Source organism: Octopus sinensis, linkage group LG3, assembly GCF_006345805.1.
Source record: "Octopus sinensis linkage group LG3, ASM634580v1, whole genome shotgun sequence".
NCBI lineage: Eukaryota > Metazoa > Mollusca > Cephalopoda > Octopoda > Octopodidae > Octopus > Octopus sinensis.
In genome coordinates, this window is record NC_042999.1 from 135,051,684 (window position 1) to 135,068,136 (window position 16,453).

General features: G+C 34.3%; 1 protein-coding gene across 4 annotated transcripts in view; it reads left to right on the forward strand.

Moving 5' to 3' along the window:
• Positions 1-7,272: 7,272 nt before the first annotated feature.
• LOC115209968 (sorting nexin-29-like) overlaps positions 7,273-16,453 on the forward strand; it is a 66,435-nt gene continuing 57,254 nt past the window's right edge. For 2 of the 4 annotated variants that reach the window (XM_029778615.2, XM_029778618.2), the window contains exons 1-3: positions 7,273-7,949; positions 11,236-11,283; positions 13,577-13,679. In XM_029778615.2, the coding sequence (XP_029634475.1) occupies positions 7,931-7,949; positions 11,236-11,283; positions 13,577-13,679 (170 nt within the window). In that variant the 5' untranslated portion in view covers positions 7,273-7,930. The remainder of the gene's footprint in view (positions 7,950-11,235; positions 11,284-13,576; positions 13,680-16,453) is intronic. The other 2 variants (XM_029778617.2, XM_036501350.1) reach the window with 2 other exon arrangements.

Genomic DNA, 16,453 nt, shown 5'->3' on the forward strand with positions numbered 1-16,453 from the left:
GTCTTGAGGAAATTTTGAACCTGGGTTCTCATTCCTAAGGTATTTTTCAATGTTATTATTATTATTATTATTATTACTCAGGTCATTGCTTGGAATCAAACTCGGAATCTTGGGGTTAGTAGCCCACACTCTTAACCACTATGCCATATGCCTGTGGGCAATTACAGAATGCATTTTAGAGTTTATAAATCTAATAGTTTCCTATCTTTTATAAGCCCTAAAATTCACTCCATAATTGCCCACGGGCATATAGCATAGTGGTTAAAAGCACGGGCTACTAACCCCAAGATTCCGAGTTCGATTCCAGGCAGTGACCTGAATAATAATAATAATAACATCGAAAAATACCTTAGGAATGAGAATCCAGGTTCGAAATTTCCTCAAGGCTAGAAGCTATATCAGCTGAAACGTGTTAACAACAAACAAGATGAGGACAAATATCCGTCAAATGTAAATAATGTAAATAATTCCTCATCTCTGAAATTTAGAAATTGATATACAGTTTTAATATTATTGGCTGCTATGAACATTCAAAATTGCACCTGTTCTCCTAATTCATTGAAACTTTTAAAGATGTTTTTCTTTAAACTTTTACCATTGATAGCCAAAAAGTATTGTTGAAACTAGTTAGGTATATATGTAAATAAATATTTTAAACAATTGAGTTTTTGAAATTTAGGTGCATTTTCAACAACACATTTCCCTGTATTTTTTCCTGAGTGGAAACAGCCCCCCCCCCCCCTCTTGTTTTTTATATATGTACACAGATGCGTAGAACACTTTGATTCCTATTTATTTCCAACACACGTGTTTGTGTCTGTATGTATATATATATATATTATATATTCCTATACATATATATACATACACATAATTTGCACCTACCTGGTACTTTCAGTTGACCAATTTTGCCATATTTTTTTCTTGTCCTTGAAAATTTCCATTTCATTTGGCATTTGTGTACAACACATGCACATTTCTTACTCATTCTCTTTCTCTCCTTGTTTTTGCATTGTTGTATATAACAATCATTGTTAGTTCTCAGCTACATAAATCTCATTCTGCTTCCATATTTATTTCTATGTTGTCTTGCATCTCCAGAAAAAAATATATGGCAAAATTGGCTTCTGACATATTTCCGAACTGATTGAATCTGAATGAATCTAATTTGCCCAATTTTTATCAATACAATGCTTATTGATTTTGATATAATATTTTGTAAGTGAAAAAATTGGAATTTTTCTCCTGTTTAAACCATTTCATTCCTATTTTTGTTATAAAATTCAAACTATCTTTTTTAATGGCTTGTCTTATTTTTCTCATATTTCTGCTTGCTTTTGACTATGAATTGCATTATATTTTACTTTCTTATTTCTAACTTTTCTCTCTCTTTTTGAGAGAAAAGGAAGAAGTTATGCCAGCATGGAAGGCAGACATTAAATGATAATGATGATATATATATATTTATACACACACACACACTTTATTTGTAAGTCTACAAGGGAACCAATGGTTTCCATTTGGTTTGTTAGTTATGATTAGTCCATGTTATTCCAAAAGAGCCATAGGGCCTGTTTCCCAGTTTCTCTGGCATATGTATTCCTCCCTAGATGGAAAGCTGGTCCTTCATAAGATTACTCATTTTTACCAGCTGAGCAGACTGAAGCAACGTGAAATGGCGTGCTTTGGTTCAGAATGCAAAGTATTGCTTGGTTCAGGAACTGAAACCACTATCTTAAAATCATGAGTCCAATAACCAAACCATTAAGCCATGCACCTCCATATAGTATACTTGAACAATTGTGAAGATTTCTCACATGAAACTATTGGTTGCCTTGTTAACCCACAAATAAAAAATATATATCCACCAATGCAGTATTGAGCACTCACTGTTCAAATTAGCGTGCATATGTGTGTGTAAATGTTGAACAATGAAAATGAATGCTCAACATCACATTAGTGGATAATATTTCTTTATTTGTGTATTAAGACTACCATTGGTTTCATGTTAAGAAAATATCTAAAAACATTTTTCAAGCCAAACACATGGAGGAATGGTGTTTGTCTCCATTTTGGATTAAAACATGAAAAATCACAGGAATTTGCAATAAAGTCTCACAAGGACTTTTGGCAAACAGAACAAGAAATCAAGTTGGGTGACTCTTGGGTAACACCTTTTGAATGATTCTCTCCCTTATATTTGACTTGTGAAAAAAAATTTGTGTTGAATCATAAGTTTGTTTAGATTATGTTATATCCTAGGTATGCAAGACTTTGTCATGAATTTCCATGAGTTTTAATCCAAAATAGAGATGAACATTGTTCCTCCATGTGATCGATTTGAAGAATTGTTGGGATATTAAGAGAAGTTAACATGCCATCAAGGAAAAGGATGGACTTATTGTTTGAAGAAAAGTGGACATGTTCCTGCTTAAGTAGGTGTCATCAGCACAACAATTGTCCTACCCTATCTGCAGTAGCCAAGGAACATAGACATATACAAAAAGAGTAGAACACATTTATTGCCTGGATAATTTGTGTAAATTAAACAGAGAAATAACTGACATTGGCCAGTGGCATGTCAAGAATTTATGTTGTATAGTATTTGATATACCTGTATTTGTTAGTGTTGTGTGTCTATGTTTGTGTTTACACTGGTTTAAATAAGACCAGTGTTGTTTATGCTTTATGCTGAACTTAGTAACTTAACTCATAAGAATGTATAAAAAAGTACCTGTCTGAAATAAGTCCTGGAGTCAATATGGTTGATTAAACTTTTGAAAGCAGTACCATGGATGGCTACAGTCTTGTGACCAAACCCAGTAAAAGAAGTTAAAGCATGTCAGAATACGGAAGAAAAAAGTGTTGCCTTAGGAAGTTATAACTAGGATGCGTTTCAAAGACATCCCGCCATATAAACTATGTCAAAGCCGACACTGGAGCTTCATGTAGCCTTGCAGCACACCAGATCCTGTCAGCCATCCAGCCCATACCAGCATGGAAAGTAAACATTGAATTTTGATGATGATGATTATGTAATATATATTTAAAATGTGATAAGAATGGAAAGTAATTCTCAACATTAAAAGATATAGTACGCAATTTTTCAATGACTAGGGTAACAAAATGTTGCTGAACATTCTAGATAGGCATTTTTGAGTGTCTGTATGTGTGTATAAAGAAAGCGAGAGAATGGTCCCAAAGTCCCTTTAGCATTAATATACACCAGCTAATAATTGAGATCAGTTGAGCTTTTTAATGTATGTTTTGTTTCCCCCTCCCTTTACTCTCTGGCTCTCCTTGCTCTTCCCATCTCCTTGTTATAGCTTTCACCTATCTCTCTAATCTCAGGTTACACATTTCAGGCTAGCTGATCTACTATTCCCTGCTATTCATACTGTTTGTTGTTCAGAAACTCAGGACAGTTGAACTTGGCATACATAGACAATTGAACCAAATTGCCCTTTTTGGGACAATGGATATTCTCTTTTCTTGTGATAAGGACAATTTTCTAAAAAAAAAACCATATCACTCTATCAGCCAGACTATTAGATGGTTGGTCACAATGCGAGGAAGCACATTATTATGCTTTTTGAATTATGCCACTCCAATGGGTATGCAGGCGGCCAATATTTCCCCTGAACAGGAAGTCAGTTCATCACAAGGTTACCTATTTACAGCTGAGTGAACTGAATGTTTTGCTCAAGAACACAATGCATTGCCATTCTGAGAATTGAAACCATGATCTTGTGATTGTGAGTGCAACACTAACATAAAACAATATAGTTATCAAAAGATATTCACAACAAAATAATAAATAAATAGTGTTTAAAATGTGTACAAACAAACAACTGTAACAAGATGAAAAATTATTAATTACATGTATTGTCTTAGTGCTAAAGGGGTTTTTCAATCACCTGTGTGTGTGTAAATAAATATAGATGTATGTGTACTTATGTGGAGTGTATGTCTATAAAATTTCTGAATTTCTTTTCAAAACTACTTTAAATATAGAATTGGTGTATAAGAAAGTATAGTAAAATGCATCAAGAGATTTTGATTTGTTCTACTGCAAATGTTAATGTTTGAGACCACAACAACATTGCAGAGGTCTGGTGCTGTGCTGAGTCCTAGGAAAACCTACTTGACTTTGGGAACACTAGCCCAATACATTGTAAGCAGGTACCAAGGACTCATTGTAATTTACTGTTCTAAGTAGAAAGTGCATTATAAAACTAATTAGTGTTTTGTTAGCTTGCAGCATAGGTTAAAAATTTGTGTATTTAGCTTAATGGGGAATGTAAGTTTAATAAGCTGTCCAGTACAATATTGACACCTACTGCTTAGGTATTTTTATCAGTATTCAGACCAAACTCTAGTTAAGTGGTTATAAGTAGAAAGAGTATTCAGCTGTAAAGCTCCAACAAAACAAAAATGATTTTCTGTATGTGATAAAAAAAAAGTACCTTAATTTGTCTTCTTGTGTATTAAATGTCCAAGTTGAGTTGTTGTTTGCTAGACTATTAAACGCCACTTCAGAATGTGTTTACAATGTTTATGTCTACAAAATGTTTCAATTGGTTTGATCTTCGATTGTCATCAGGTGTCTTATTCTCAACTATACACAAGGTCCCAGACTGATTTAAACTTGGAAGCTTTATTTCTAAGCTAAGAGAAAGAAGGTATGTTCTCTTCTGCTAGGCCACTGAAGCATGTACTTCTTGTTTACTTGTAGTCCTCATTCTCCTGAAGGTGTGTATGTGTACATACAGCACCGAACCAATTGTACAGCAGTCTTGTGACCAGCAGTGTCGTAGATTTCTGGATGTTTTTGGTTTTTGGGAGACAGTCTAAATATATACATAAAATATTAAATATACTATGAAAAATAAAGAACTAAATTGTATTCCACAGATTCAAATCTAGATTTGAATTCTATGCTCTACTCTTCCAAAGCATAGTCTGTTTGATATTTTTTTTATTTGTACCAGAAAATTAAATGAAGGGAAGTAAAGAACATTATTTTAACAGATACAGGTATGAATTAATATACTTCTAATGCAGAGTATATTTAATCTTTATTAATTCATTTAAAAAAGTGAAGAACAAAACTATTTTTAACACACTGTATGCAAATTAATCGATTTCTGAAAGTCTTTTTATTCAATACAGGGTACAATATATGCATGATATTGCACAGTAGTCTCAGATTTCTGGAAATCAAATAAGAGCTCTAGTACAGTATATATATATGTATATATAAAACTTACTGTTAATAAAAGCTGGGGTGTGTTTGCATTCCATTACTTAAATGAAGAAATGTATTGTAAATAAATAATGACTGAGTAAAAAAGGTACAACATATACTAAGTGTACAACCAGACAAAAGACAGACACAGAAAGTCCCTAATTATCAACCAGATGGTATTACTCAGTTTTGCACCTTCAATGATAGGACAGAACTTCCCATGCTGGTGGTACCTGTGAAAGTTGCTGGGAATATATGGCCAAGAGCAAACAAAACAATACTGAGTGGACATACAAAAGTGAATAAATGTAATTTAAGACAATGGACAAAAATAAAACAGGACCAAGAAGACAAGAATGGTGATTAATGCTTAGAAGACATCCTAAAGGATTAGAAAACAACAAATAGCAAGACAGTGGGACACAGAGAATTCAAGACTGGTCAACTATGCAACTGGTGTGAAAAAGAGAGAGAAAGAAGGGCTGGCTATGAGTCACATGTCAGCAGCAGACCAAGGAAAAAGAGGGCAAGAGAAAGCAACAAAGAAAACAAGGGAAGGGATGAAGGGGGAAAAGGAGAAAGGCTAGAAATAGAAGTAAGAGGGTGAAAGAGAGAGAAAAGGAAAGACTATACATAGAAGTATTCCAAGTTGGCTTGGGTTTGACAAGGGTCCAGTGAGTCGAGGACTGCATCATATTCTAGTGTCTGCTTTAGCATGGTTTCTGCAGGTGGATACCCTTCCTAATGCCAACTACTTTACAGTGATATATATATATATGTATATATGCATATATATTTCTTTATTACCCACATGGGGCTAAACATAGAGGGGACAAACAAGGACAGACAAACGGATTAAGTCGATGACATTGACCCCAGTTTGTAACTGGTACTTAATTTATCGACCCCGAAAGGATGAAAGGCAAAGTCGACCTCAGTCATAGTGTAATGTTTTATATATATATATATAAAAAACATTCCAGTAAAATATTACAGATCTAAAAAACAAGATAATATCATTTGAAACTCAAGTATAAAAGAATTGCTGTGTTTACTCAGTCTTTCCAAGAAAGTCAACAAAACAGTAATTGGTATAATGAAATCTAATAAAAGAGTATATTTCTTAAAGGAGATGTGATTATACGCTGAAACATTTCTTAGGTTACATAATTGAAGGTGGAAGGGAATATTGCTACAGTTAATAAAAAGTCTGAAGCAGTGTTATTCTGTAGTTATTTGTTAAATGGAAGTTTTCATTATAGATGCTGTTTTGTGAAATCCTCTAGAGATCTTTTCTCTGTCCATTACACATCACTAGAATTCTATTTTTGATACCTTTGCCTCATCTTTATTCTATCATTAATAATAATTCTTTCTAATTTTGGCACAAGGCCAGCAATTTTAAGTGATGTAGAGATTAGTTGATTATCAAACTCAAAGGAATGGAATACAAAGTCAATCTCAGTGATATTTAAACTAAGACTGCAAAGAGCCAGAAGAAATGCTGCTCAGCATTTTGTCTGACTCTAATGATTCTGCCAGCTGACCAGCCAAAATGCTTAGTGGCATAGGAGTGGTTGTGTGGTAAGTAGCTTGCTTACGAACTACATGGTTCCAGGTTCAGTCCCACTGCGTGGCACCTTGGGCAAGTGAATACTATAGCCTCGGGCCAACCAAAGCCTTGTGAGTGGATTTGGTAGACGGAAACTGAAAGAAGCCCGTCGTATGTATGTATATATATATATATGTGTGTGTGTGTGTCTCTCTGTTTGGTCCCCCCCCCCAACATCGCTTGACAACCGATGCTGGTGTGTTTACGACCCCATAACTTAGCGGTTCGGCAAACCAGACCGATAGAATAAGTACTAGGCTTACAAAGAATAAGTCCTAAGGTCGATGCGCTCGACTAAAGGCGGTGCTCCAGCATGACCACAGTCAAGTGACTGAAACAAGTAAAAGAGTGGCATTTCTTTAAGATGACTTTGTCTTTCATTCTTTTGAAGTTGGAAAATGAAATACCAGTTGAGCACAATTTCAAGCCTTGTGTCTATTCTAGAAAGAATGTTTTGGGTGGAATCGCAGAATCGTTCAACGCCGTACAAGATGCCTTGAAGTATTTGTTCCAACTTAGGTGGATTTTGTTTTACTATCCTTCCGGACAGTATTGGGGCTGATGTAATTGATCAACACCTCCCCTCCAAATTTCTACCTATGTAAGAAAATGTTGTTTTAGAAAGCCAGAGCGATATAACATCGAACTCAGTGCTTTATGTTATTTAGTTTCTTCCCTGAGTTCAGATTCTATCACAAGGAAGGCCTTTGATTGTCTTGTCTCTATACAGATTAAATAAGTGACAATAATATAGTGGGGCGATAAAATAAATATAATGACTCAATTGACTGCGTCTCTTGTTAAAATTTAGTCTTCCGTACAAACAACAGAAATGACTAATTACTTTAATAAAACTGTCAGCTGACAGTTTTGAAATTGTGGTGCGCGTAATCCAAGAATAGCGGATTAGTAATATAGATTGTTCGGTTTAAAGAACTCGAATGCTGTATTGTTGATATTTTATTTTTTAACCTCCATCACAGAAGATGTCATGTGGCGTTTGGTCTGTGTGATCAGTTCTTTGGGAAGAAAAGCGAAATATTAAGAACACAGCAACGCCACTTGTCAACATGAGTTTCTCAAACCATGGTAAGTAGACTTCTTCTAAGGTATAAATATAAAAGAGAACATGTATTCACGTCGTGTGAAAGAAAGAAAGAAAACAAATGTATTGTAATACTATTAAATAATTTCTTTATGTACAGTTGTCTGAACTGAAGCAACAATTTACAATTAGTTATACATTAATACTAACTCACACAGGCAGATAAATAGATAGATAGATAACATACACGCACTCAGTTATTGTATATGTGCGGAATTGATATTTTTGACATTGGTGTCAGTGACGCATTATATAAATGGTAATAATTAGTTGTGCTTGTCATGAATCGCGACAAGTTACAAAATATTCAACCGACTTTACATTGCTGTCCCCTCCTAATGTTTATATAGAACACAACAATGCAGTACTGTTCTTATAAATGTTCTCTCCCTGCAGTTCTTCAGCCTTTGTATTGAGTTATATCTATTTGTATTTCTTACTGTTTGGGTATTATCACATGTTTAAGAGATTCTTTATTACTTTTTCCGGTTTTATATACATATATTTTTAATGACAGATCAATCTTGTTTTCGGATTTTCGAACGTAGTTACCGTCAAATTTGTATTTAGAGTATTGTCATTTTGAAATTTGGTTGATTCCAATTGTCATAGACACTTCTGTATTGTTTTGAGTTCCCTATTTTATCCGTTTGTCCATTTGTCGTTCTTTATAATTTATCTATTCTTTTCTCTGTTCCTGACAACTCACAAATCGTTCATGGCAGCTTTTCATCACGAACAGAAGTTAACAGTAATATTTTAAACACTTCTTATGTTGTTTTAACTATACACACTGCTGATAATTTTAGATACATACATACATATATATATATATATATATATACACTTACATAATCACGAACACACTCGTGTTTACGTTAGAGACTTACTTTTCACCAGGAATTAGTCCCTTCATATGACTGAGTATCGATACTTAGGCGTATTAATAGATCCACTATTCTAGCCACTGTATAGATCTTGAGACATTTATAGAGAATGTGGGTGCAAGAGCTGATGATGATAATTTTTATATAATAATTCCCTTTTAATTTCTACCCCTACCACACTAAGTGATGCAATAAGTCAATGTATTTAGGCCTCAAATTCATCTTACAAACGTTTGTAATTACTGGTTTCGGTAGCACAGTCATTAAAACCGAGAAAAGTAATAATTTTCAATTATAACATAAACAAATTAAACAAAAGAGGTTTGAGTGAAGCATGTTACCGTATTATACAGTTGTTTTTACATTAAAGGTTTTGTGTTACATCTGTAGTGTGAAAGGAAAATATTGCTGAGGTGAAAATAAGTGAAATCAACATAGATGATGTTGTGGAAAGAGATGAGACAATTTAGTGTTTCATTTAACTAAAGTGTGTCTCATATGTTGAAAGTAGCTGATCAAGAAAAGTAGAAAGATTTTTGTTCTATTTGAATTCTGTTTGAAGGAAGAGTAAGCTACCTTGACTATGTTCTGTTAAGAAAAGAGCCTATATGTGGCTAAGAGATACTGTCTCTTATTAGCCCCATAAATTAGTGGAAAACAGCAAACAGCCAAAACTTTTCTTGATTGTATGAGAGTTGCTTCTCAATTACTGGGAAAACGATAATTGATAACAATCAGAACAAATAAAAAGGTTAAAAGACAATGTTATGCTAAATCAGCAAAATGACCATCAGAAAATGTCCTGTATAAGTACATGATGGAATTGAAATTTACATGATGTGTTCATAAGTGATCTGCATAATGCATGCATGAGATCTGTATGCCTTCATGCAAGTGTGTTGTAAAAAGTGAGTGAGTATGAATATTAGTGATTTTGTCTTGTCTATATACAAATGCGAGACTACATTCCCAGCTGGTACATGTTTTGTAATGAGCTGATTAGTAAAGTGACACAGTTTAAGAGTTCTCTATTTTAAACTGCAGCTGCAGAAAGGGGTGACTCATTAATGGTGTTTAGCTTACTACTGTTGTCTTCTAGGGCTGATCTGGCTTACCTGGCAATTGCAGCTTCTCAGTTCGTACTTCATAGCTGGTGAGCACTTTCTGGTTGAAGCAAACCATTAACAGAAAAGCAAACAGTGTAACCACTGATATTATGTTGCATATTAGGCAAAATGGGATACCACATTTGGAAATCAGAGAATCAGATCATTGAACCAGTAAGTAGGCAGCTTTAACTTTATAGCTGATTGGCAATCAGCATAATTCGAATCATGACGATGAGCACAATGAGTTAGAACAAATTTTGAAGATTTCATAACTATTATGAGAAAAATGGTTGCTAGGGTCACCAGAAAATATAGATTTGAAAGTCAGTGATGATAAATTGTATGTAATAATTTTCCTTTATTTTCTACATACCACAAGAAGTATAAACCTTTAACTAATGCAATAAGTCAATATGTTTAAACATCACTTATTCACTTTGTAAATATAGATTTAAATTGCTTGATTTATATTCACAGAGAAGAAAACTAACAATTTTTAATTACAATATTAATAGAAAAAAGAAACAAGGTTTGAGTAAAACATGTTGTTGAAGTATATATTATACATATGTTTTTGAATTAAAGTTCTTTACTGTTATATGTGTAGTGTGGAAGAAAAATGTTACTGGGATAAAAATAAAATAAATCAATGCAGGTGAGCTGGTGGAAAGACTTATGAAAGTTTATTGTTTCATTTTGCTAAAAGGAGTCCCATGCTGAGACACATTTTAAATAGACAAACAAGAATAGAAAGACTTTTCACTCTTTCAGAGTAAGCTGACAACTATTCAGGCTGCAGTCTGCCAAAGAAAGGTTTTGAGAGAGCTTTGAATTCCACATCAGCAAATGTCTGACTAAGGGTTACTACTGTCTGATTGGTACCCCAAAAAAAAAAAATGAAGAAGAAGAAAAAACACTAGATTGCAAAATGTCAAAATTGCATCTGTTTGCATGAGGTTTGCTTCACATTACTTTTAAGGTGTCAGAAAGTAGCTAGGTATGCTGGCAAATAAATGTGACTTGATATATCAGATTTACACAATCTCAACCATCATGCCTAAGGACTCACATTAGGTTAAATTTAGTTTTTTTTAGCTTCACTTATTTCTTTTGACAAAGATTTGGACTTCAAATAATGGCAGTATTTGTAGTTCTCAACCACGTTTTTAGTTTTTAATCATATCAGTATAAGCTGAAAGAACAATGATGATATTAACGATGTCAGTGACACCTGTATTTTAGTGAGTTTACTTCATTCATCTCATTGTCCCTAGGAGCTGTCTTTGAGTCCAGTAACAAACCCCTTGCTTCTAAACTTTTGGGTAAGTCAAACTTTAATTAGCCTTCTTCAAACTCATGGTGATTCATATCATCACAAATTTCAAGGAATTTTTAGTCTGGTAGATGTTGTGACTTCATTTAATATTTATTATTTGTTTTAGCTAGATGCCTGGCTTCAGCCAGTTTAAATATTCAAGTCACTGACTAATTGAAGCTACTTTATTTGACTTAGCCACTACTAACTGTACAGTCAGCTAAACATAACATAGTATGAACAGTAAACCATAGGATGTCTGAGTGTTAATTGAGCAATGTAAATATTTGTGGAGAGCTGATAATTGCTGAGCTCACTAAATAATTTTAATATTATTAGCATTTAAAGACACAAACTTAACCTTTGTCACAATGAGATGTTAGATCTGCCAGAAATGGCAACCCAAATGTCTCTCATATTATACCCTAACATCTTAATAAATGAAGTATATATTGGACATTCTAGTTTTATACATATGTATATGAAAAAGATAGGCTGATCCTGAACAAAATGTCTCCCACCATAGGTCTGCTGGATCAATGTAGCTCTCTGACTAAAACAACATCAAACCTAATATTTCTTTCAGATTTATTCTCCATGATTTTATTGCTTCCTACATGATTCTTTTCTTATGAACAGTCATTTGTTTGAAACTATTTTTTTCTCCATCTTGGTATTCTTATCCACTCTAGCACTGAGGCACACTATGTGCCTTTACTCTTAGTGTTAACTGATTCTAATTTTGGTCATTTCCCCCACTTTTTATCAAGCCAGATCTCCTCATTTAATTTGTTATAAATTCCTATCTTCATTGCATCAATATTACATTTATAACATTTGATAATATTGTTGTGATGTCTGTCATTGCAATGTGACTGTTATGATGTGTGCAATTACAATGTGAGTGTTGATAATAGTTCTGTAATGTGACAGTTGATAAAAGTGCTAATGTTTGTCACTGCAATATGCCCTTGCATACTATGTTGGTTATCTTTTATGTTAGTTTAAAGATGAGGGGAATACCCATGAATTTGTTAATCTCCCTTTGTTTGTGAAATTGTGATAACAATAGGTCACTTCAGATTATGTAAACAGTTAAGAGAAAAATTGGTGTTTTTGAATGTTTAGGTAGCATTGAGTATGGGGTCTTGTACGTGAGACACTGTAATGATTACGAAAGAATTAGCAATTTAAATATGTTGAGACTCTTGTTGCCTTAAGGGAAGATACAACTTAATAATGGCCCAGTGATTGAAGGTTGCTTGTTAGTGTGTTTTTTTGTTTTTTTTTCAGGCAGTAGTTTTTCCTAGGAACAAGGAAATATAGCAAGAAAGTTACTCTAAGATGCCATTCATCATAGGGCATAGTAATGTTATTTTCTACATCTATTTCAGCCATACTTTGGTACACCTAATACTGCTTTCTTAGGAGCTCTTACCTCTGCTGGTGACTAAAGGCCTCTTGCTCAGAGTAAAAGGCAGACTGTATGATGCATGTGTACGAACAGCCATGCTACATGGCAGTGAAACATGGGTCGTGACTGCTGAAGACATGCGTAAGCTCGCGAGGAATGAAGTCAGTGTACATACTCGACAGAGCGTTAGTACCTTGAAAGAAATGTTGTACCTAAGAAGCATCAGTTGTGGTGTGCAAGAAAGACGATTGCACTGGTATGGTCATGTGGCGAGAATGGATGAAGATAGGTGTGTGAAAAAGTGCCAATCCCTAGCAGTTGAGGGAACCCGTGGAAGAGGTAGACCCAGGAAAACCTGGGACGAGGTGGTGAAGCACGACCTTCGAACTTTAGGCCTCACTGAGGAAATGACCAGCGACCGAGACCTTTGGAAATATGCTGTACGTGAGAAGACCAGGCAGGACAAGTGAGCCCAGCCCACTTATGCATGCCTTTCCTCCCTTGGACACAAAGACCTGTTGAGGCACCAGCCTCGCCTGGCACCTGTGCGGGTGGCACGTAAAAAGCACCCACTACACTCACGGAGTGGTTGGCGTTAGGAAGGGCATCCAGCTGTAGAAACATTGCCAGATAAGACTGGAGCCTGGTGCAGCCTTCTGGCTTCCCAGATCCCCGGTCGAACCGTCCAACCCATGCTAGCATGGAGAACAGACGTTAAACGATGATGATGATGATGATGGCTTTATTTAATGAAGTATTATGGTTTCAATCCAGTTAGCAGTACAATAATTAAGTCAGAGGATGCCTTGTTTTTAATAATTTGTGCCAATGCTTAAATAATGCTTGCATTGTACAGTTTCAAGTCCTTTCATTTCTATTTATTTAGACGAAGAAAAAGAAAATGCCAGAAAAGTTAAAATTACCAAAGAGCTTTCTAAAACACTGAAAGCTTTACAAGCCTCACAAATGTTTGATGAACCAGTACAAAGGTCAGTAAATAATTCAATTTTTTCACAAAGCCTCCATTCTGTTTATGTTAACCCTTTGTCTACCAGAGAAAATGTATGTCACTAATTACCAACTGGGTCCAATGGACCCAATATTTTTCTTTTAATTAAATTTTATTCAAACTACCACTGTTTCTTAGCTACATTATATATGCTATCAGGTGAATAAAGAATTACTGTTTCTCACAAATTTTAATTTTAAAAAATAAGCTTACAGAATATATTATAAATTTAAAAATTACAAAAATACAGAATTACAACTCTTCATGGCAGTGAATGTAGACAACATTGGAATGTTCTTGGCTAATGTGAATATTACACAGTTATATATTTAAGAGATGAGGAATTATGTACATTATTTAGATTTGATGGATATTTGTCCTCATCATGTTTGTTGTTAACACAACATTTCGGCTGATATACCCTCCAGCTTTCATCAGGTGTAGTGGCATAGTGGTTAAGAGCGCAGGCTACTAACCCCAAAATTCTGAGTTCGATTCCAGGCAGTGATCTGAATAATAATAATAATAACATTGAAAAATACCTTAGGAAAGAGAACCCAGGTTCGAAATTTCCCCAAGACACCTGATGAAGGCTGGAGGTTTATGGCATTTGATAATATTTTTGTGATGTCTGTCATTGCAATATTACTGTTTTGATGTGTGATAACTATTGAGAGCTGCCAAATGTACTGAAAACAAATTATGGCAAATTTAGTAAAAAAAATTTTATGTCAAGGTAAATGTCCACCAGGGTTCTATTCTTAGCCCTTTTCTATTTAGTCTTTGAGGCAAGCACAAAAATTCAGGATTGGATATCCTTGGTAATCTGGAATTATTTTCTGTAATTATTATATATCGTTTAACTATAACCTATGCATTTAACTGAATGGCTTCACCACAAAACAACATTGAGTACAAAGTATTGTCTTCTCTATTATTGATTTTAAAAGTGATGGAGATGATTAAGTCAGTAGAATTTTGCACAACTTGCTTTATCATTTCAAGTTTGATGTAGTTTTGCAGCCGTGTTAGAAATCATTATTTCAAGTTTGTTACCTTATCATTTCTGAATTCAAATCCACCCAGAGTTAATTTGCTGTCATTCTTCAGGAGTCAATAAAAGAAGTACCACTGTAATACAATCATCTATTTCAAGTCAACTTAAAAGAAAATATTCTATAATACTAATATTGAATTATCTTCAACATGATGGTTTCAGTAGTTCTCTGTACACTGACTTTGTTGTTTTTCATTTTTATATACATTGAGCAAGGTTAGTTCTACTACATTTTGCTAAGTCATGCCTTTATCAGCAAATGTTTTCCTCTCTTTGTTTGCTCTGAGACATACTTCCTTCCATTGGCAGGAGAGCATTCTGTCTCATAATTTCATCTTATTTATTTATTTCATTTTTCAATACTCACAGTTTGGTAAGTACTGTTGATAATAGACTAACAATGGAAACAGTCATAAGAGAACAATTTAACCATTTTTTCCAACTGATGTCAACATAGTCATCATTATTACTTTTACATCACTTTTCCTTCTTTGTATGGGTCAGATGGAATTTGTTGAGGAGATTTTTCTACAGCTGATTGCCCCTCCTATTACCAACCCTCGCCTGTTTCCAAGTACGATAATATTCCCCATGTCCAGACATGTTTTTACAAAAGATTAGCAACGAAGGACATTGTTTGCATAAGTCACATTCATTTTCAACTATCACATGAAGTCAGGGCAAAGAGATAGTGAGACACGCACACACATGCATATACACAAGGGGGTGCTGAAAAAGTTCCTGGCTTTAAGGGTATCAGGAAAGGCTTAAATGGAGGCCCAAACTTCTTAGTTCTTTTACAGGGCTTAGAAAAACTGAAGGACGACTGCAATAAGTGTGTGAATCTGAGAGGGAAATATGTTGAATAAAATTGTAATTAACTGATCTTGTATTTTCTTTTACCCAAAGTCAGGAACTTTTTAGCATCCCCTTATGTGTGTATATATATATATATATATATATATATATATATATATTAGTGGCATGTAAATGAACCCATTACATTCTGAGTGGTTGAGAGCATTAGGAAGGGCATCCAGCTGTAGAAAATCATTCCAAATCAGACTGGAGTCTGGTGTAGCCTCTTAGCATGCCAGCCTGATCAAACTGTCCAACTCATGCCAGCATAGACAACGGACGTTAAATGATGATAGGCTTCCTTCAGTTTCCATCTTCCAAATCCACTCACAAGGCTTTGGTCAACCTGGGTCTATAGTTGAAGACAGTTGTCCAAGATGCCATGCAGTGTACATTTTGTAAGTTGTTTATTGTACTCTTCCAGTAAACAGTGTTATTGTTTGAAATCAATATTTTTAAATAACTGTATGTAGTTAAAGAAGCTACATTTATTAAGGTCGATTGTGGCACTGAAATGTTAAAATGTGTTCCCATGGAGTCATATTTGAAACTTGTTTTAGATTTCCTGAGTTTGTTTTATATGTACTTAAAAATCCAGTATGTCAAAGTTTATCTGTTTAAAAACAAAAACAAAAAAAAAACATAATCTTTGGAATTAAGCTTAAAAGTTGTATCCTAAGTTCTTGGTAGCACATCATATATAAAAATAAATTAAGTATACTGGAGGGTATTTATGGTTGAAAATATATGTATTGTATTGTGTTCTCTGATAAAGATTAGTGAATCTGAATCTGTAGTCATTTTGAAATTCCTCACATGTCTCCAAGAGTTTGGGGTAT